Source organism: Heterocephalus glaber, unplaced genomic scaffold (genome assembly GCF_053883595.1).
Source record: "Heterocephalus glaber isolate CG9 unplaced genomic scaffold, H.glaber_assembly_v1.0 deba00001788, whole genome shotgun sequence".
NCBI classification, from domain to species: Eukaryota; Metazoa; Chordata; class Mammalia; order Rodentia; family Bathyergidae; genus Heterocephalus; species Heterocephalus glaber.
Window position 1 is genome coordinate 3109677 of NW_028258471.1, and position 22530 is coordinate 3132206.

Sequence of the window (22530 nt, forward strand, 5' to 3'; positions counted from 1 at the left end):
GCTCAGAGGAGGTAATCCGTGCAGGCACCAACAGCCCCCCCCCATCGAAATGAGAAAACACATAAATAAGTCTCAAAACCAGACTTCCAGATCACCTACAGCAACCCCAAAGGGAAATGAGATGGAACACTCTGATACTCAACCACCTGGACCCACTGAACTGGCAACAAAAGGGGATCTGGAGAAAATGAAATCAGAAATAATTTCTCAGATAACAGGAGAAATTGTGCCCCTAGTGCAAGACATGACTAATAAATCTAGAGAGGAGCTAAGGAACATGATGGAATCCCAACATAGGAAACAAATGGAATCCATAAAACAGATGCAAATCGATTTCCAGGAGATGAAAAACTCCATTAAAAGTCTACACAGCAGAATGAGCCAATGTGAGGACCGAATTTCAGATATAGAAGATAAGATTGCAATTAGTGACCAGGAAAAGAAAAATTGCTTCAAAATTATAAGGGAACATGAGAAATCAATCCAGCAGCTGCTAGATGATGCAAAGAAGAATAACATAAGACTGATTGGAGTCAATGAAGAAACAGGAGAGGGCTGGGGATTTAGCTCAGTGGTTCCGGCGCCTGCCTTGCAAGCGCAAGGTCCCGCGTTCAATCCCTGGTACCAAAAGAAAAAAAAAAAAAAAAAAAAGAAACAGCAGAGTGTGCAGATGACATAAAAAATCTCTTCACAGAAATAATGGCAGAAAACTTCCCAAGCAGGGGAAAAGAGCTTGACAAACAGATAAGTAAGGCATACAGGACTCCAAATAGCCTTGATCAAAAAAAATCTACACATAGGCATATAATTATTAAGATTCCAGAAACTCAACAGAAGAACAAAGTTCTACAAGCAGTTAGAGAAAAGAAACAAATCACATACAAAGGAAAGCCCATCAGAATCACAGCAGACTTCTCAACACAAACCATCAAGGCAAGAAGAGCTTGGAGTGACATATTCTAAGCCCTAAAAGAAAACAGCCTCCAATCCAGATTGATGTACCCTGCAAAACTATCTTTCAAAATTGAGGAGCAATAAGATACTTTCATGACAAAGAGCACCTCAGGAACTTCATGAATACCAAAGCAGCACTCCAAAGAATTTTACACAATATCCTAGGAACAGACACTGAGGATCACAACCCCAGGAAGCAAAGCAGAATACGCCCATCTGGCATGACAAGAAATTAAATGTAAAGGGGGAGAACCCAACAAAAAGAAAAAGTCATGGCAATGACAAGTCACTATGTTTCAGTTATAACCATCAATGTTAATGGTCTCAATTCACCAATCAAAAGAAATAGACTGGCAGAATGGGTCAAGAAGCAAAATCCAACAATATGCTGCATACAAGAAACACACTTAATTCAAAAGGAAACTCATAGACTGAAAGTTAAAGGGTGGAAAAAAATACTCCATGCGATAGGAACCTGAAAAAAAGCAGGAGTAGCTATCCTCTTGGCAGATCAAGTAGATTTCAAACCAACACTGATTAAGAGAGATGAAGAAGGACACTACATCCTTGTAAAGGGAAGAATCCAAGAGGAAGAGATGACAATCATAAATATCTATGCACCAAACACTAGTGCACCCAACTATATAAAACAAATACTAATGGACATGAAAAGTCTTATATGCACTAATACAATTGTAGTGGGGGACCTCAACACCCCACTGTCACAAATAGATAGATCAACTAGACTAAAAATAAGTAATGAAATACTAGAACTCAATCCAACTCTTGAACAAATGAACTTAACAGATATTTTCAGAGTCTTCCACCCCACAAAATCAGAATACACATTCTTCTCAGCTGCACATGGGTCATTCTCAAAAATAGACCACATACTCACACATAGAACATGTTTAAGTAAGTGCAAAGGAATCAAAGTTATCCCCTGTATATTATCAGACCATAGTGTGATGAAATTGGAGATCCATAACAAAAGAAACTCAAAAAATTTCATAAACATGTGGAAATTGAACAACACACTTCTGAATAACCAATGAGTCACAGAGGAAATTAAAGAAGAAATCAGACAGTTCCTTCAATTAAATGACAGTGACAATACAACATATTGGAATCTATGGGACACAATGAAAGCAGTCTTATGAGGGAAATTCATAGCAGTGAATACTCATATTAGGAAAACAGAACGAGCTCAATTAAACAACCTGATGCTGCACCTCAAGCTTCTAGAAAAAAGAAGACCAGGACAACCCGAAAGCTCATACAAGGGAGGAAATTATAAAGATCAGAGGAGAAATCAATGCAATGGAGACTAAGAGAATGATACAAAAAATCAATGAAGCCAAAAGTTGGTTCTTCGAAAGAATCAACAAAATTGACAAACCCTTAGCCAACCTTGTCAGAAAAAGGAAAGAAAAGGCCCAAATCCATGCAATTAGGAATGAAAAGGGTGACATTACAACAGACTCAGCAAAAATCCAGAGGATCATCAATACCTACTTCTAGAACCTATACGCCAATGAGATGGACAACACAGAAGAAATGGACAGATTCCTAGATATATATGAATTACCAAAGTTGAATGAAGAAGACCTAAAAATTCTGAACAACCCAATATCAACCAATGAAATTGAACATGTAATTAAAAACTTATCAACTATGAAAAGCCCAGGCCCTGATGGCTTCACTGCTGAATTCTACAAGACATTTAGAGAAGAACTGCTGCCACTACTGTTTAAACTCTTCAATGAAACTGAAAGGGAAGTAATACTCCCAAATTCATTCCTAGAAGCAAGCATCACCTTGATCCCCAAAGCAGAGAAAGACCCAACAGAAAAGGAGAACTATAGGCCAATCTCACTAATGATGCAAAAATCCTTAATAAGATAATGGCAAACAGAATGCAGAAGATCATCAAGAAGATCATACACCCTGATCAAGTGGAATTCATCCCAGGGATGCAGGGATGGTTCAATATACACAAATCAATCAATGTCATACACTATATCAATAGAGCCAAGGACAAAAACCATATGATTATCTCCATAGATGCAGAAAAAGCATTTGACAAAATCCAACATGCATTTATGATAAAAACCCTACAAAAAATTGGAATAGATGGTCTCTACCTCAAACTGATAGAAGCCATCTATGAAAAACCAACAGCCAATATCATACTAAATGGTCAAAAACTGAAATCCTTCACACTGAAATCAGGAACAAGACAAGGATGTCCACTATCACCACTCTTGTTCAGTATAGTTCTGGAAACATTAGCCACGGCAATTAGACAAGAGAAAGAAATAAAAGGAATAAAGATAGGAAATGAAGAAGTCAAATTGTCATTATTTGCAGATGACATGATACTCTATATAGAAGACCCCAAGAACTCCACCAAAAGTCTTCTAGACTTAATAACCAAATTCAGTAAATTTGGTTATTATAAAGCTGGTTACAAGGTCAACACACAAAAATCAATAGCTTTCCTCTACATAAATAACAGACTCACTGAGAGAAATATGGCAAATAATTCCTTTCACAATAGCATCCAAAAAACTGAAATACCTAGGAATCAACCTAACGAAAGAAATCAAAGACCTCTTCTCTGAAAACTATGGCACTCTGAAAAGAGAGATTGAAGATGATATCAGAAAATGAACAGACATCCCCTGCTCCTGGGTAGGAAGGATTAATATAGTGAAAATGGCCATACTTCCTAAACTGCTATATAGATTTAATGCAATTCCAATTGATATCCCAGCAGCATACTTCATAGACCTTGAGAAAACAATCCAAAAATTCATTTGGAACAAGAAGAGACCCAGAATAGCAAAAGCAATTCTAGGTAACAGAGACATGGCAGGGGGTATCACAACCCCCAATGTTGAAACTATACAAAGCTACTGTGATAAAAACAGCATGGTACTGGCAAAGAAACAGACCTGAGGACCAGTGGAACAGATTAGAAGATGCACAAACAATGCCAGACACACTCAGCCATCTCATCTTCGACAAAGGAGCCAAACACCCTCACTGGAGGAAAGATAGCCTCTTTAATAAATGGTGCTGGAAAAATTGGGCTTCAACTTGCCAAAGATTAAAACGAGACCTGTATCTCTCACCATGCACTAAACTAAAATCAAAATGGATTCAAGATCTAAATATTAATAGAAACTCTGAACCAGTTGGAACAGAGGTTAGGTAGAACCCTTGAAGACATGGGTGTAGGAAAAGATTTTATGACCAAAACCTCAGTTGCCCGTGAACTAGCACAAACAATCAACAAGTGGGATGTCTTCTTATTAAAAGGCTTCTGCACAGCAAGAGAAACCGCCAGCAGTGTGAAGAGACAACCCACAATGTGGGAAAAAATCTTCACCTGCTCTTCCTCAGACAAAGGTCTACTATCTCGAATCTATAAAGAACTTAAAAAGATCAGACCTCCCAAATTTAAAGACCCAATCTGAAAATGGGCATCTGAAATGAACAGACATTTCTCAGACAAAGAAGTAGAAATAGCAAATAAATACATGAAAAAATGTTCAACATCACTGGTCATTAGAGAGATGCAAATGAAAACAATGCTGAGATTCCACTTCACTCCAGAAAGAATGGCTGCTATCATGAAATCAACCAATAACAAATGCTGGCAGGGCTGTGGGGAAAGAGGAACACTGCTCCACTACTGGTGGGAGTGTAGACTGGTTCAAGCACTGTGGAAATCAGTATGGAGATACCTCAAAGAACTAGGACTGGAAGTCCCATTTGACCCCACTATTCCACTGCTGGGGATCTTCCCCAAAGAATTCAAAGAATCATACCACAGTGATATAAGTGTGCCCATGTTCATAGCAGCACAGTTTGTGATAGCTAAAACTTGGAAACAGCCCAAATGCCCATCAACTGGAGACTGGATAAAGAAAATGTGTTTTTTTTATAAAATGGAGTACTACTCAGCCATAAAAAATGAGAAATTAGAGACATTTATAGCTAAGTGGATGCACGTTGAGGCGATACTCTTAAGTGCAATAAATAGGACTCACATGTATAAATACCGAATAGTTTGTCTGGTGTGAGAAACTGAAAGTGTAAATAAGGACTAAATGTATAATAAGTAATGTGAAATAGGAAGAAAAGGGGCAAATGGGAAGGAAGTGGGAGGGCTAGGGGAAAGGATAGAAGGGAATGGGATTAATATGAGAAAATGGAAAAATAGGAACAAAATTTTTGTAAATAGGGAGGAATGGAGGGGTTGAAAGGAGGGCTGGGCAAGGGTGAAAAACAAGAACCAAGAGAGACTATGTAAAGGTGCAAATTTCCAATGATGAATGTCATTATATTGTATACCTAAAATGTACCAATGATCAGAAGGAATAATCGATAATGCAAAACAGGAAGAAAAGGTCCAAAGGGGTAGGGGTAGTGGGAGGGGCAGGGGAAAGGAAAGAAGGGAATGGAAAAATGCTGAGAAATGGAAAAAATGGAAATAAAGTCTTTGTAAATAGGGAAGGGTGGAGGGGGTGAAGGGAGGGCTAGGAATGGGGAAAAAATAAGAACGAAGATGCATCATGTAAAGGTACAATTCCCAATGAGAAATGTAATTGTGTTGTATACCTACAATGTACCAATAAAAGAATTATTTTAAAAAATGAGGTCCTTGAGCTTTCAGGACCTTAAAAGCATCAGACCCCCAGGATTTGTGGGGAGAGGACAAGCACTCTGGACAGAGGGGCCTGGAGAAAGTCTGGCAAGAGCAAGACATGCAGCCAAGGTGTGCAGAAAGGGCAGAGCGCTGTCTTTCTAAATGCTGAAGACTATGAGGCATTAAGATTTTTAGGGCTAGGGCTTTAGCTCAGTAGCAATGCGCCTGCCTTGTAAGCACAAGGACCTGAGTTCGATCCCCAGTACTGGGAAAAAAAATTTTTTCTGTGCCAATTAAATATGTCTGTTAAAGTGACAGCTGCACTCTTTGATACTGAGCTGCTGTGTCGTACCTGTGTTGCCCCCATGATTTCTCTATTAAAGAATTAGAGTCTCTGAGGTAACTTGGGGTGCGCCTGGTGTGAGAAGGACCAGCAGGGTACCTAGGAAGGCACAGTATCCCCTCCTTCTTCCCCTTGTGCACCTCAGGCAGAGATTTCACAGAGGGTACAGCTTTGGGGAATAACAGTGGAGCTGCGGGATAAGCAGCCATTCTTAGTGGATACAAAGAACTGGCAGAAGGCTCTGCAAATTTCAGAATCATGGAAATGAATTTCCTGACTTTCTCCTCTGAGTAGAGTGTGGCAGACTGCTATCCACACCTCTCCAGGCTCTCCCATTCTTCCAGTACCAGAAGCCTCAATTTTTTTCTTTTTTTTCAGAAGCCTCAATCTTAACAGGGTACATTACCACCCAGGAAAAATATTAGGTTTCCCAGCTCCGCTTTTTTTTTTTTGGTGGTACTGGGGATCAAATGCAGGACTTTGTACCTGCCAGGCAGGCCCTATGCCCCTGAGCTATATCTCCGGCCCTCAGCCTTTCTCTCTCTCTTTTTTTTTTTTTTTTTTTGTACCAGGGATCAAACTCGGGTCCTTGCACTTGCGCAGCAGGAGGTGAAACCACTGAGCTAAATCCCCAGTCCTTTCTTTTTTTTTGAGACAGGCTCTCACCATGTATTTCAGACTGGCCTCAAACTCACTATGTAGCCCAGGCTGGCCTTGAACTCATGGTGATCCTCCTGCCTCAGCATCCTGAGTGCTGGAATTATAGGTGTGTACTACCACACCCAGCCCCAGCTCTGCTTTATAGAGGCATAGGGCCACCTAACTAAACTGTGCTAAAGGAAATATAAGCAGAAATGTTGTGACATTTTAAGGCAGAGATGGGGCAAGGAGCAGGGGGAATAACTTTTAGAAAGGAAAAGACATGGTAGTCACCACAAACAGACTTTTTGTACTTATCGTTTGTCTAGATTAGGCTTTCAAGTTTGAAGTTTCACACCTAAGAGGGGGTATTGTGAGAGACAGACTTTGTCTTTTCTCTCAAAGCACAAGGCCAAAACAACTCCATTTTGGGTTTAAAGGACATGGCCATCTACTCACTACCTCAAACCCCGTTAATATCCTGAGCTCCAAGAATGGTGACTATGTACCTTTTTCCAGAACACAGCTGCTTTCCAAGATAAGAACCAAAACTTTGTGTTCCGAACTGCACACCTCCCACCTCTAATTTACTCACCAATGCACCCCCCACCCCCTGCACCCCACTCAAGTCAATCAACCGAGATAGATTGTAAGCCTTTGAATTTAGCCAATGAATTTAAAGGCCAGCTGCTTCTCCTGCATCAGGGATAAAAGGAGCAACATTCCTTTGTCCTATGTGCCTGCTACCTCTTGCTTGCACCCTTCTGCAGAAGAGAAAAGCCTTGTTGAGACCTTTGCTTCATGTTTGAGTGCATTCTTGCAGGCACCAACAATTTGAGCCTGGGGGCTGATTTCCAACAGTATGGAGTATGGAGAGAGGATTTAAAAGGGATGCATAAAGCCTGATGAAAAGAAGGAAGCTCAACATAAGGCCAGGATCCCCAAGTCCACATGGGGTTTAAACAGCCAAGCAAGCAAGTAGGCACCAGGTGCTGCTCACCTCTGTAGGAGAGACCTGCTTTGACCAGGGCTTCCACTGTCGGCAGGGATGCTCGAGGCCAGTTCTTAAAAGTGTCCCATCGAAGTTCTTCATTAGTGAAGATGCTGTCACTGTCGTAGGCTTGAAGGAAAGGCACAGGTGAGAGTGGTGAGCTTTGCTAGGACACAGTGCAAGTTCCCTCTGTATTCACAGATGCCATGGCCCTAGGTACTGAGCTTGTCTTGGAATAACTGGGTGTGAGAAGCAGGAAGGGATGTGGCTGAGGTGAAGGTGGCCAAGTACTGGTCCTATGGAAGTAGAATTCTGCATGTCTGGTGAGCATGTTCTATTATCTTAGTTCCGCATATGTCTGAAATTTTCTATAATAAAACATATCTGGAGGGCCTGGGATTTAGCTCAGTGGTTCTGCCGCCTCGCAAGTGTAAAGTCTGAGTTTGATCCTCAGTACCAAGAAAAAAAAAAAAGATGGGAACAACACTCTGGGAGCTGAGGCAGAGGATTGCAAGTTCGAGCCAACCTGGGCAATTTAGCAACTTGCCAAGGTCCTGTCTCAAAACAAAAAAGGGCTGGTGAATGTAGCTTTGTGTGAAAGTCCTCAGTTCAATCTTCTGTACCAAAAAAGAAAAAAAATACACGGGGGACAAAAAAGCAAAAGAAGAAATACACAAGGAAAACCTTTGGAATATGTCTCAGTTTTTACCTGATGCCGCAGGTAGTTCTCTTCTGACCCAGGAATTCACAAAATGTTCTCCCTGAGGAAAATTAAATATATATTATTGATTGTTTAACCTATACACACCTATCTGTGAATAAGAACTGAAATACCCCCCACCATGAAGAGCTTCCCTAGGTGGAATGGCAGAGTTGTTAGAGAAGCATTCCCTTAATTGAATTTTGGACTTTTTTTTTCTTTTTTGTACTGGAAGTTGGACCCAGGGGCTCTGCACTGAGTTATATCCACCTTTTAAAAAAATTTTAAGACAAAACCGGACGTGGTGGTGCACACCTGTGATCCCAGCATTCTGGAGGCTGAGGCAGGAGGATCACCATGAGTTCAAGGCCGGCCCTGGCTACATACTGAGTTTGAGGCCAGCCTGAACTATATAGCAAGACTCTGTTTCAAAAAACAAAAAAATTTAAGATGAAGTTTCACTAAATCACTAAATTGCCCAGGTTGGGTTTTTTCGATCCTCAGCCTCCCCAGTGATGGGATTATAAGTGTGCCCCACCATACCCTGAACTCAGTCCATGCTTGGTTTTGGTCTTTTGATTCACATGACCAATAAATTTTCTTTTTTGTTTTAGCCAGTTTGGGCTGGGTTTCTGCTCACTTCCTGCTAGGAACCCTGGCTGCTAAAGGGTAAAGACCACACAGAAGGAGCCAGCCCTGAGGTCCTCTGTGGTGGCAGTGCCATGTCAGGGAGCCTTCCCCAGCAGCAGAGGTGCCAGGGGAGTGGCCATAGCCTCAGAGCCAAGATCAAGAGGGCAGTCAGAGCCTGTCAAAGGCCAGCCTGGAAAAAGGGACTGCTAAGCGCTCTGGCTTAGCAAGAGAATGTGAAACATCATTTCTTCTTTTTTTAACCACTCTGAAGATGAAAGGCAGAAGAATCAAAAGAGAAAAGAAGAAAGAAATAAAACCCACAACATTAAAAAGAACACCTCCCCCCTAGGGATTCAGATATTAGGCAATCAAAAAAGACAGCTTGAGAAAAAACTTGCATTTATAAATTACCGTTACATCAACAAATCCCTGGTAGCTTTGAATATACTGGGAAATTTCCTCGGAAGATTTCTTACTTTGAAGAAATTCACATCTGTAATTTAAAATGTAAAATGTAAACTTTACCCTAACACTGTGGCAGAGATGTCCTAGATCACATTAAACATAATGAACTGTACAATGCTACACTTCTATAAAACTGTCAAAATGTTTCACTACAAAACTTATGAGAATTGTCACTGTTTTGATAATAGTTATGGTTTATTTTTATTAGTGATAATATGTAGTTATTTAAAATTAAATCTTAAAAAAATAAATAAAATTAAATCTTCAGATTATCCCTCCCCATCTCACATAACCAAACCCGTAAGTATCTACTGATTAATATCTTTCATAACTTATTGTATGGATTTTCAAACAAGTCCCTATTTAATTTGAGGTGTTATAACAACTTTTTTTTTCTTTTGCAGTGCTGGAGATTAAACCCAAGGCTTCCGGCATTTTAGGTAAGCGCTGTAAACTGACCTATATACATCTCAGCCCATTTTTGTTCTATTTTGAGATTGAGTCTTCCTAAATTGTTCAGGCTGACCTTGAACTTCTGATCCTCCTGCATCAGCCTCCCAAAGAGCTGAGATTACAGGTGTGCACTACCATGCCTAGTTATTTTGAACATTTTTAAAAGGCTCACAGTACAGCTATTATAGTGCACATTGTTTTTTCCACTTAACATATCATAGTTATCCTTCCTTTTTGTTTGCCTGGTTCCCCACGAACTAGATGACTTACAGATGTGAACAACTTCCCAGTTGTTTTATGGGTGATTCAGTATCTAACCAGCAACTTACTCACAAGTAGTAGACAGATGTTTGTTAAAGAAAACAGAAACTTCCAGCACCTGCCTTGCAAGCACAAAGTCCTGAGTTTGATCCCTGGTACCAAAAAAAAAAAAAAACAGAACCTGAGCCTGATCAAACAGCAATCCAAACAACAGGTTACTGGAATACAGAAATGAGAGGAACACAGTCCAGTGTGGTGGCACACAACTGTAATCCTAGCAGTCAGGAGGCTGAGGCAGCAGGGTGGCTATGAGTTTGAGGCTAGTTTGGGCTACACAATGAGTCCAAGGCCAGCCTGAACTACATAGCAAGACCCTGTCTTAAAAAACCAAAATAAATAAAATAACCTGGATAATATTATTTCCATGGGGATACCTGGATAATTCTGGGTTGGTCTGATTTGAGAGAGAGAGAGAGAAAGAGAGAGAGAGATCAAGATCTAACCTGACATAGCTACTCCAGCAAGGTGGCTCTTTTTGTTTGTTTGTTTGTTTGTTTGGTACTGGGGGTCAAACTCGGGTCCTTGCACTTTCAAGGCAGGCGGCAGAACCACTGAGCTAAATCCCTGGCCCTGTCTTTGTCTTTTTTAAAACTAAAAAATGTTCAGAAGGGTGTAGTGCTACACTCCTGTAATCCCAGCTACTCAGTAGGCTGAGGCATGAGGATTGCAAGTTTGAGGCCAGTCTGGGTAACTTAGCAAGACCCTGTCTCAAAGTAAAAAAAATCATGGGCCTGGGATTTAGCTCAGTGGTTCCACCACCTGTCTCACAAGTGGAAGGACCCGAGTTCAATCCCCAGTACCCAAAAACAAAACAAACAAACAAAAACAAATCAAAGTAAAGTAAAAAAATTTAAAATAAAATAGAGGCTGGGGATTTACCTCAGTGGCGCCACGCCTGCCTCACAATAACAAGGTCCTGAGTTCGATCCTCGGTACCAATAAAATAGAAATAAAAAGAGCTGGGGGTGTAGCTCAGTGGGACAGTGCCCAATCCCCAGTACTGCCAGATAAAACAAGACACACAGACAAATGTTAGCAGAAAATACTGAAGCACTCACTTGGGAAACCACTTGGCATGTTCCTGCCAGGGATCATCCCCTTCTTCCCAGTTCCCTAAACATCCGCCGCAGGAAAAGCACTGCACAGTGTCCCTGTCGCCTGTGGACACAGGAAAACATCTCATCTGTCCAGCAGTGCCCCTGAGGGGGTCCCCAGAGGTAACCACTGTCCTCATGAATGAAACTACACTGCGCTGCTCTTCCAGGAGCTCCTGGCTGATCTCGACTTGCCCCACCACCTTCCGTGAGCCCCACACTGCACACAGCTGGCCTCGCAGAGCACCCAGCTGCTGAGCTCAGTGCACCGCCCTGAGGACCAGAATGATGGGGACGGCAGGACCCCCTGAAAGGACACAGCTAGGAGACCCAGGTGTCAGCTTTTCCACGCATTTCTGTAAAAATGCAGACCCATTTCTTAGCCTTTTTTTTTTTTGGTAATGAGGATCGAACTCAAGACCTTGCGCTTGCAAGGCAGGTGCCACAACCACTGAGCTAAATCCCCAGCCCCCCATTTCTTAAAGTCTTTGAGCCTCGATGAAAACAGCTGTGAAACAGAGGGAAAGGGGCAAATGAGCTGGAGTAGAATTAGTATTCATCCATGCCTGCCATAAAGTAGGTGCTCAGTAAATGACAGTTCTTAGAATTCTCATTCTCATCTGTCAACATCTATGGTAAGTCAATCAAATACATAAAGTGCGATGTTCTGATATGTGATTCACCCTATACGTTAGACTTAAGATTAAAAAAAAAAACCCTCAAAACTGTAGAAATTTTTATTTGTATTTATTTTTTTGGTAGAAATTTTTTAAATCAAAGAAAGCTTATGTGAGAACGGTGAAGAGATACTCATGAATGAGAAGCCTGGGATCAAGGTGCACCAGGGCCTTAAGAATACAGCCTGGGGCTGGGGATTTAGCTCAGTGGTTTCGATGCCTGTTGCGCAAGAGCAAGGACCAGAATTCGATCCCTTGTACCAAAAAAAAAGAACACAGGCTGTATCGCCTAAGGTCCATATTTAAGGAAACATGCCTTCTGGTTTTACACAGAATTGACAAATTAACACAGGCTGATGGGCTGCACAAAACAAAGCAAAATTACTGAAGTGGAATTTTAATAAATTTTAATCTACTACAACACGTTTAATAAGCGATGAAAGATTCACAAAGTAGTTCAAAAGCAACCCAAGTGTGGACCCTCAAGTTAAAACCTGAAAGAAGCCCTTGAGGACATGACTTCGAGTTACCTGTGAAGACGAAACCGGAAGCCGCGAGAGCGCGTGGGGCCACGCCCTGGACGTAGAGGGGCCAGTCCCGGAAGGAGGCGAGTCTGGCCTCCTCCTCGAGGCTCCTTGCTCCAATCGCTGCTGGCTCCTTTCCTGAAGTCTTCACCCGCACGTCGTACTTGCTGATGTTACCCACGTCTCTACCCAGAAGGAACTCACAGCCCGGACGAAACTTCTTGTGGCTTTCCACGGGGAATTTCCCGAGGCTGGTGCCAAAGAGGATTAAGCTGCAGCAGAAGCACTGAACCCCGGACTTCACCCCAGTGAAGTAAAAGCCAGCTGCTGCCATGTCCTGCGGGGTCCACGAGCTGTACGGCTTATAGGTCACAAATGTCTTCAGCCGTCTGGCTTCACTGCGCATTTGGCAGTTGAAGCCTTTCTTCATTTTCGCTCGGTCTCTCTGCTCTTGTTCTTCTTGTTCCTTTATAAACGGAATGACATCTATGCCCAGGAGAGAAGACATTTCTGGGGCCAAGTCATAATCAAACTGGGAAATCTTCTCCTCGGAGGCCTCCTCCTGGGTGGTCATTTTCTGAAAAAGGAAAAGCAGGTGGACAGGTTACAGTATCGCTTTTATTATGAGAAGTATTTCCTCACCACGTCTGAAGAAGGCAGAAACTGAAGAAGAAGCGTCTCCATACATCATAAAGCGTCAGTTCTCACCCACTTTATCCATCACACACACTTGCTGAGCACCTACTTGGGAGACGAGCACCTGCTAGGCACTGGGGGTCCAGCAGCGCAGAGCTGGTGCCATTGAGGCAGCCTTGGCGCCGTCACTTGGTAACAGCGGAGCCACGCTGTCGCGCAGTTAGCATTTGTGTCAAAAAAAAGCTATGCAAAAGCGGGTGTCCAACAGCAATGCTTTGATGGAATTAATCATTTTTTAAAAAAAATTGCCGTGCTGGCCCGGGGATTTAGCTCAGTGGTTCCGGCGCCTGCCTTGCAAGCTAAAGGTCCCCAGTTCGATCCCCGGTACCAAAAAAAAAAAAAAATCGTTGTGCTAATTGTGTTCACTTTCCAAGTTGTGCTCTCTGCCCACGCTCGAGAGGCCCCACCATAATTATGGCTACAGGTGCTATGCATTTTATAAACTACTTTCCTGACTAAAACCTATCAAATATTATATCGATAAATATATATCTCCTTGTACTTTTAAATGGCTTCATGACTCCCCTACTGTAGGACATTTAGGCTGTTGCCATTTTTCTCTTCATAAAGTTCAGTATGCTTAGAACAAAATTTTTATTCTGTCTTTATTATTTCCTCAGGATACACTCCAAAAGAGTAACTACTGAATCAGCCACATTCTTTTTTTTTTTTTTTTTTTTGTATCAGGGATCAAACTCAGGACCTTTCACTTGTGAGGCAGGCACGGTGCCACTGAGCTAAATCCCTGGCTTCAGTCAGATGTGGTTTTTTGTGGTACAGTGGCCCTTCAAGTTACGACCGGCCTGACATATGAACAACTTGGGTTACAACCAGAATTTTACCTTACAACTAAAGTCTTGAGTTATGACCTGAATATGGGCTGCTTGTGCTTCTAGATGGTCTCAGATACAGATTTAACCTTCAAAGAGTTCTGGAAGTAACATTACAATATCCTTACCTGTGGGAGATTAATTGAGAAATCCTAGGCCATTGTCTCTCTAAGGACACTGAGATCTGCCTGGAAGAAAGTTTGGCCTAAAATTATATAGGAGAGAGACTTTGAAGGCAATTGACCAACTTGAGCTGTGACCAGCCCTCGGGAATGAATTGAGTTCATAAGTCAAGGGTCCACTGGACTGGGGATTGAATCCAGGGGATTTGCAATGAATCCAGCCCTTTTTTATTTTTTTATTTTGAGACAGGGTTTTGCTAAGTGGCTAAGTCTCCCAGGCCAGGCTTGAACCTGTGATCCTCCTGCCTCAGCCTCCCTGAGTTCTGGGATCACAGGTGTGTGCCATCATGCCCATGTCCTACCAAAGTTTTTTTTGTACCGGGGATCAAACTCGGGACCTTCCACTTGCAAGGCAGGTGTTGGAACCACTGAGCTAAATCCCCAGCCCCCTACCAAGTTTTTTAACAAGGAGTTCATCATCATTAGAAAATCTGCATCTAACATATCCTTAATTAGGGCTGAATCTCTTGGGTTTTCCCCAAATATCTTGTACTGTTTCAAATTGAATACATACTTGGGTAGGGTTAGGTAATTCTAAAGTTTCCCACCTAGCATCACTCATTACAATCAGATGAAGACCAGATTTTCATGAAATCTCTTTCCTTAAAAGGTTGAGCAAGGGATATGTTCATTCAGATACCACATCCATTGTAACAGTAACATTGCAAAATTTTCTTTCAAAAATCCCCACTTTGAGTCACTCTCTACTTTTAAAATCAAAGCTTTATTGAGATAAAAACAAACCATAAATCATCCATTTAAAATGTATTAATAGCTGGGGATGTAGCTCTGGTGCCACACCTGCCTGGCAGGCACAAGTTCCTGAGTTCAATTCCCAGTACCAGAAAATAAATAAAATGTATTACTAGATGGGAACATAGTCATAGTGATAGGGAAAAGTTTTAAAGTAAGGTTAGTAGATTAGCTATTAAAGTAGTTGTGAAAGCAAAATAGGTAGTGTATCCCTTTAAAAGCTTGCCTTAGCCCATTGCTTTTGTGGTTTAAAGTGAAGGTTATATAGCTCCTTTGATCTGTAGCTCCACTATACATAACATCCTAGCTCTGAAGAACAAAGTGGGGATCCTTGAACAAACTTGTGATATATGTGCCTTAACTGTCATGTGTTTAGGAAATCAGTGACAGAAACCACCTGTGTCTAACCACTAAACAGGAATTGGAACTTTATTTACTTAACAAAGACCACTAGAGATGACATAATGACTGACAAAAGTATAAAAGGTGATGGACAAAGAATGCAGGGGGGGGTCTCTGACCAGAGCAGTTTCTGGCGTCCCGGCTTGCTAGCAAGTAAAGACCTTTGTTATTTTACCCAAATTCTGTGTCTCTGTGCATTTCTTTCTGCGATTCCAGAACAATAGACTTGTGCAGTCATCACCACAAGCAATTTTTTTTCCTTTGGTACTGGGTATTGAACTTGGGACCTCACGCTTGCAAGGCAGGCAGCAGAATCACTGGGCTAAATCCCCAGCCCATCACAGCCAATTTTACACAATCTCATCACCTAGAAGAAACACTATCCACTAGCAGTTGCTTCCCATTTCCCCTAAACCCACCCACCCCTAGGCAAGGACTAGTTTACTCTCTATAGATGTATTTATTCTGAGCCAGATGTGGTGGCACACACATGTAATCCTAGGACTGAGGAGGCTGAGGCAGGAAGATCGAGGTCAGCATGAGGTACATAATGAATGAGTTCAGGGCCACCCTGAACACATGAGAGACCCTGTCTCAAACAAACAAAAAACAGGGCTGAGGATTTAGCTCAGTGGTACCACCACCTGCCTTGAAAGCACAAGGTCCTGAGTTTGATCCCTGGTACAAAAAAAAAAAATCAACAACAAGAGAGAGATGCCTATTCAGGACATTTCATATGAATCATACAATATATAGTCTTTGATGTCTAGGCACATCTACTTAGCATGTTTTCAAGGTTCAGCCACGTTGTAGAACATATTAGTACTTCACATTCCTTTTTGTTGTCAAATACTGCTGCATTATATGGCTATGTCACGTTATCTATCCACTCATCAACATTTGGTTTGTTTACACTTTGGGTTCCTATGAACAACGCTGCTGTGCATCTTTGAGTGAAGGTGTTTTGTGAAGATATTTCTTGCTCCTACAGCCAGAGTTGCACTGTCATTTCACACTCATTTAATTAACTGCCCTGTGACCTCTCATTAGCAGGTCTACATAGAAGAACAAATTACACATCCAGCCCAACAATGCTAGTGAAGGTTTTCCTCACCCCCAGGCTATTTTATCCTTGCCGATGCAAATGTCCTAGGTACCAGGCGGGGGCAGCACCAGAACTTGCCAGCCTCTTCACATCACATTCCTTTTGGCTTTTTGTGTTGTGTTGTTTTGTTTTTTGAGACAGGGTCTTGCTATGTAGTCCAGGCTAGCCTTGAGCTCACTGTGTAGCCCATAGCCCAGGCTGTCCTTAAATTCACAGAAATACTCCTGCCTGTGCCTCCTGAGTGCTGGGATTAGAGGCGTGCCCCCCCATGCCCAGCTTGGATTGCAGTTTGGCACTCATCTTGAAAAGTTTCACCACCACTGCACTATATAAATCATCTTACAGTGATGTGTTAACATTTTGCTGTAACTCCCTTTATTTCCTTTTTCATGTTATTTCCTTGTTTTATTTTGCTGTGTTGGGACCAGGTATGTAGCTCAGTGGTACAGTGCCTGCCTGGCAAGTGTGAGGCCCTGAGTTTGGTTCCTGGTACCAAAAGAAAAAAAAAAGCCCAAAAAAGCCCCTTATTTTGCTGTGATAGAGACTAAAGCCAGGGCTATGCAGTGCTGGGAAAATGCTGTACCACTGAGCTACATCCCAGCTCTTTCATGCCATTCTAGTCATCCACCTGAACATTTCCACCTGACTCATAGTCCTGAGATTTTTAAACCTCTTTTATTCATACTGTTCTCTTTCTTATGACCAATATATATATATTTTTTTGGTACCAGGGATCGAACTCGGGTCCTTGCACTTGCGCAGCAGGCGGCGAAACCACTGAGCTAAATCCCTGGCCCTCTTATGACCAATATTGATCTTCTCACACACTTTGGAGCAAAGGGGTAGTCCATCTGCAAAAGCCCCTCAACTCTTCTCCAACACATGAGTCACATGAAGAGTCCAAGTGGTTGGAGGCCTCCTGTCACAGTGTCTCTTAGGTCAAAGGCATGAAATTAGGCACCCTTCATATCATCACCTAACCAGGCCAAAGGTCCTTGCTTGCATTCTTAACATTTCAGCAACCTCACTTATAGGTAAAGTTTATTGTTTTTGTTTGTTTGTTTGTTTTGGTTTGGTTTTTTTGATACCGGGGATCAAACTCGGGACCTTGCCCTTGCGAGGCAGGCACCAGAACCACTGAGCTAAATTCCTGGCCCCTCTTATAGGTAAAGTTGATAGTTCCCCTTTATGGGATAGATTTCCTGTATCCAGAATGCTATCCAGCTCATCCGATTTGGAATTTCCCCATCTACCCACATTTCTGCAGAAGCTGCAGTGGGTTGAAGTCCTATATAAAGATCAAGCATGCCCTTTCTTTCAAAGCTATATGTGACAGACATAATCGAAAGGAAAGAGTTCCTTTGTCTCTGATGGATAGAATTCATTACAGCAGTGATTCCTCAGGAAGCACTCTACATCAGTCCATACGTTATCTTGCTTGTGAATGGTTCTTTCTGTTGTTGTCTTGTGATGCTCTCTCCAAACAGTGCATCTTGGGTGGTCATCTTTCAGATGAGGGGCATGTTCCCATCAGACCAACTGTCCCATAGCATCAGAAGGAACTGGCCATGACTCAGCCAAGCATGCTTTCTTCCTCACTTTCATTTTTCATCCAGCCAAGATGCAGCATTCTTGGCTAACTTCCTCTGAATTTCTTTTTTAATCAATTCAGCTGTTTTCTCTGGCTTTGATATACCACATTCAAGTTCCACTGAGAAGCGTTTCCTTTCAAGGAGAGTTGCAGTACTTAAGTGAACTCAAACCAGCAACCACCCTGGCACCAACAGTTCAAAATATTTCTTCCTCCCAAATAAAGCCATAGATATCATTTAAATAATAAAGTAAAACATTTGTTTCAATGATTCCATTCCCAGTAGCATCTTCAGCAATGATACAAGGTTGGACAATCAAAAAAACCTTGAAAGACTTTCTCTGTAGTATACTTACATAAGGCTTTGATAAAGGTGAACACACACACACACACACACACACACACACACGGCCCGAGGAAACACCCAGCCCACCTCAGTTCCTGGGAGCCCTTCTTAATCCTCCAAGACAAGCTCTTCTTTGGTAACAAATCAATAACCCTAACCTCAGGCTCATCCAAGTCTGCCCTGCTGTGTCTCACACCTGGCACAGGACCTCATTCATCAATAGTTAGGATATTCAAGCAGCTGTACCTTAGACAAAGGACTACTATCTAGAATATATAAAGAACTGAAAAAAATCAGATCCCCCAAATTCAAAGACCCAATTCAAAAATGGGCATCTGAAATAAACAGACATTTCTCAGACAAAGAAGTAAAAACAGTGAATAAATATATGAAAAAATGTTCACCATCACTGGTCATTCGAGAGATGCAGATGAAAACAACACTGAGATTCCACCTCAGCCCAGAAAGAATGGCTGCTATCAAGAAATCAACCAATAACAAATGCTGGCAGGGGTGTGGGGAGAAAGGAACCCTTCTCCATCCTTAGTGGGAGTGCACACTGGTGCAACCACTGTGGAAGTCAGTATGGAGATACCTCAAAGAACTAGGACTAGAGGTCCCATTTGACCCAGTTATTCCCCTGCTGGGTATCTTCCCAAAAGAATTAATCATACCACAGTGATATAAGTGCACCCATGTTTATAGCTGCACAGTTTGTAATAGCTGAAGTTTGGAAATAGCCCAAGTACCTATCAACTGGAAACTGGATAAAGATGTGTTTTTTTTTTTATAAAATGGAGTATTACTCAGCCATAAAGAACGAGAAACTAGAGACATTTATAGCTAAATGGATGCATATTGAGGCCATCCTCTTAAGTGAAATTAATAGGACACACGTGTAAATACCAAATAGTTTCTCTAGTGTGAGAAACTGAAAGTGTAATTAAGGATTAAAATGAATAATTGATAATTTGAAATAGGAAGAAAAGGTTTAAAGGGGTAAGGGTGGCAGGAGGGGAAGGGGAGAGATCAGAATTACAGGCTGGAATTTGGAAAGAATCCATATATAGATTGTGTTTAAAATTACAGCAAGAGATGTAGATAGAGACTAGGCTGGAGCTCATCAGTGGGTTGGGAAGGAAGAGTCACTGAGATCAAAGGAGAGAAGGGTGTGTTTCCAGAAGAAGCACATACAACTATGAACAGTACACAGTACTCGATAGTGTGATAAATGACTGTTACTGTTTTAGGTACATATCGTAACATGCTGTGCTTTTCGTCCTTTAGAGCATAATCCTACTGATATAAAAGAGTTTACTGTAAAACAGTGTGCTGCTGTGCCAGTGGTAGCCTCATGTATCTCGTGATTAACTGCGTACTTGGATAATATCAAGGGGCCATCATAGATGACAGATGTATACCTTTTCATTTCTACTTAGAAGTTGGCACTCTGTGTGGTATTTTGCGATACACATGGATGAAATTGCCTAGTAACATATTCGTCAGATTATATTTTCATCACATGTCACATGACTATTGAAATTTAAATTTTAAAAATTTGGCCTATGTGGAGTCTACTAGCTAATTAGAATTTTTTTCCAGACCACTATTTGTTCAATATTAGTTTTGAAAATCTTTCTAAAACAAATCACATCCTTTGATGACTTGTTAATGCTTGAGATTTTTTTTAAAATTATATGGAAAAATGTTTAAGTACTTTTCAGTTTTACTTTGGTTGAGTTCTATTATATTTGAATATTATTATAGTTTTTTCCCCTTCTATTGCTTTTCTTTGAATAATTTTAATTTTTGTATATATGTGTGTGTTTAGTGAATGATAATAAAGTTATACATTAAAAAAAAATAGGATATTCATTTCACTTTGGTGGATGAATACCCAGAAAGCTGAGGCCTCCCCAGAGATAAATAAGCACAGGCTCGCAGCACTCCTGCTATCAGTGTTGTACCGAGGTAACTAATTTTGGAGGCCAGTTTTGCTGGTCTTGAGGCCATTTCTAGGGAGAAAAGATGACTTCGGAGGCCCTTTTCAGATCAGATGTTCTTTGACTAACCGTAACCCTCCTTCCTCCCTGCCGGGCTGCCTCCTGAGAGAGAAAGAAAAGCAGGAGCCAAGGAGGCCTTAAGTGGAGGTGTGGAAGAGCAGTGATCCACTTACGGAGGAATGTCCCCAAGGTCCCGGTCTGCGGAGGGAGCGGCTGGCCAGCGAGAGGAGAATCAGAGGATGCGTCTCAGGCACAGATGCTCTGTTTGTCCTAGAACAGGAACCAGAGTTTTACTTGAGGAACTAAAACCGAAAACAAATTGCACATTAGAGAAGTTACTGGCAAATGTGCTAAGGTATGGAGTAAACAGGGTCAGTCAGGATTCAAAAGGAGTAAGGCTCGTAACATGAAGTATGGAGTCCACTAAAAAAAAATGTATATACACACTTCAGGAAAAGAAAAATAGTATATTGTTTTCAACAGACGGTGTTACACTCATATGGGGGACCCTAGAGGATGTCATATATCACAGAAAACACACTACCACTGCCAGCTCTTAGAGAAGAAATTGAAATACATGTGCAGCCTGCCTCACAAGCTCAAGGTCCCAGGTTTGATCCCTGCTATAAAAAAAAGAAAAAAGAAAAAAAGAAAATGCATTTGCAGCAATCTCAATAACGAAGAACACCCAAGCAGGAGTTTGCCATACTATTAAATCTCTAGATGCTAATGGCAACCACTTTGAGCACCTCTGGTCATTGTAGAGGCCAAAGGTAACTTGTATTAAACTCATGATGTCTCAATAAATTTAGTACTAAAATATTTATACAAATTTTTCTTTTTTAAAATATGTATACTTTTTTTTGGCAGACCGTATTTTACTCTGAAGTTGGTGAAGATCGGTTATTATGCTGCTGGTGTCATTTTCTTTGGTGATGATAAGTTTCTATTCTTAGTTTAGGTATGAGGTTTTTTGTTTTGTTTTGTTTCAGACAGGGTCTCACTATGTATTTTAGGCTGGCCTTGAACTCATGATGTAGCAGGAGGAGGACTCAAATTTGTTGAGATCCTCCTGCCTCAGCCCCCCAAGTGCTGGGATTAGAAGTGTATGCCACTGTACCTGGTTGGGTATAGGTCTTTTTACATCCATTGTACAGCACTCACTGGGCCTTTTCAGTCTGAGCATTTAAATCTTCCATCAGCCTTGGGAAGTTATCTTCTCTTATTTTTTTGACAATTTCCTTCTAGTTTTTTGTTTTTGTTTTTGTTTTTTTGGTATTCTCATTTGTTAGGTGAATTTCATTCTCATTTGTTAGGGAATTTCATCATTCACTTATGTTCTTTTTTCCTCACATATCTTCTTAGTGTGTTTGCTCTGCTTTCTGGATTTCCTCTCTTACTTTCCAGCTTTCCAATATTTTAAAATTTCAGCAATTTCCCACAGTTCTTGTGTTCTGTTTCTTATTTTCACATCTAATTTTTTTTACCCAATGAAAACTTCTTGAATGTCTCATATGAGATGTTTAAGCTCCTTTGTTTGCTGAACTATCTATTTCTTCCATGATTATTACCACTTACTTTGATGTTTATTTTTCACATTACCAGATTTCCTCAAATGTGTAGCAATCCTTGATTTTCAATTCATGTTTAAGAACTGGACAACCAGGGGCCGGGGATTTAGCTCAGTGGTTTCACTGCCTGCTGTGCAAGCGCAAGGACCCGAGTTCAATCCCTGGTACCATAAAAAAAAAAGTCAAATTAGGAGGTAGGGGAGTAGCTTAGAGAGCACTTGCCTAGCATGCAAAGTCCTAGTTTGATCCCAACCCCAGAGAAAAGAGAAAATTAGGAGCTACACGAAAGTGACTTTCAATTTAAGGAGAATAGTTTGGGAAGCCAAGATTTACCCTGGAGAAGCCCTAGGAGTCAGAGAAGTACCTCAGAAAACCATCTCAAGTTACCTGTAAAGATAAAGGTAGCAGCTGAAAGTGAAAGGGAATTTCTAGGCAGACAGATATATGTCTAAGAAAAATAACCAAATTGGACAACTGTGAGTTAACTGTGTTATTAGGCAACTATGGGTTTACTAGGTCTTTGTAGAATGTACCTGAGTAGCCATGACAACTTCTGTAATTTGTCACCACAGGAGCATTAACGAACTCAGAAAGTCCTGCTAG

The 22530-nt window shown here is 41.3% G+C and overlaps 2 protein-coding genes across 9 annotated transcripts in view; one reads left to right on the forward strand and one right to left on the reverse strand.

Annotated features, from left to right (window-relative positions):
• The window catches only part of Naip (NLR family apoptosis inhibitory protein), a 40418-nt gene extending 19772 nt beyond the window's left edge, over nucleotides 1-20646 (reverse strand). For 2 of the 7 annotated variants that reach the window (XM_087203193.1, XM_013068510.3), the window contains exons 1-6: nucleotides 20530-20646; nucleotides 12455-13025; nucleotides 11212-11311; nucleotides 9326-9407; nucleotides 8294-8345; nucleotides 7594-7713 (exon numbers count right to left, since the gene is read on the reverse strand). In XM_087203193.1, coding sequence (XP_087059319.1) covers nucleotides 7594-7713; nucleotides 8294-8345; nucleotides 9326-9407; nucleotides 11212-11311; nucleotides 12455-13022 — 922 coding nt within the window. In that variant the 5' untranslated portion in view covers nucleotides 13023-13025; nucleotides 20530-20646. Of the gene's footprint in view, nucleotides 1-7593; nucleotides 7714-8293; nucleotides 8346-9325; nucleotides 9408-11211; nucleotides 11317-12454; nucleotides 14872-20529 lie in introns of those variants that run through there. The other 5 variants (XM_004872845.4, XM_087203190.1, XM_087203189.1 and 2 more) reach the window with 5 other exon arrangements.
• Nucleotides 1-22530, forward strand: part of LOC101706874 (survival motor neuron protein) — a 77007-nt gene that overhangs the window by 41332 nt on the left and 13145 nt on the right. For both annotated transcript variants that reach the window (XR_015448069.1, XR_015448071.1), the window contains one exon: nucleotides 9784-9819. The gene's annotated coding sequence lies outside the window, so the exon portion shown is untranslated. The remainder of the gene's footprint in view (nucleotides 1-9783; nucleotides 9820-22530) is intronic.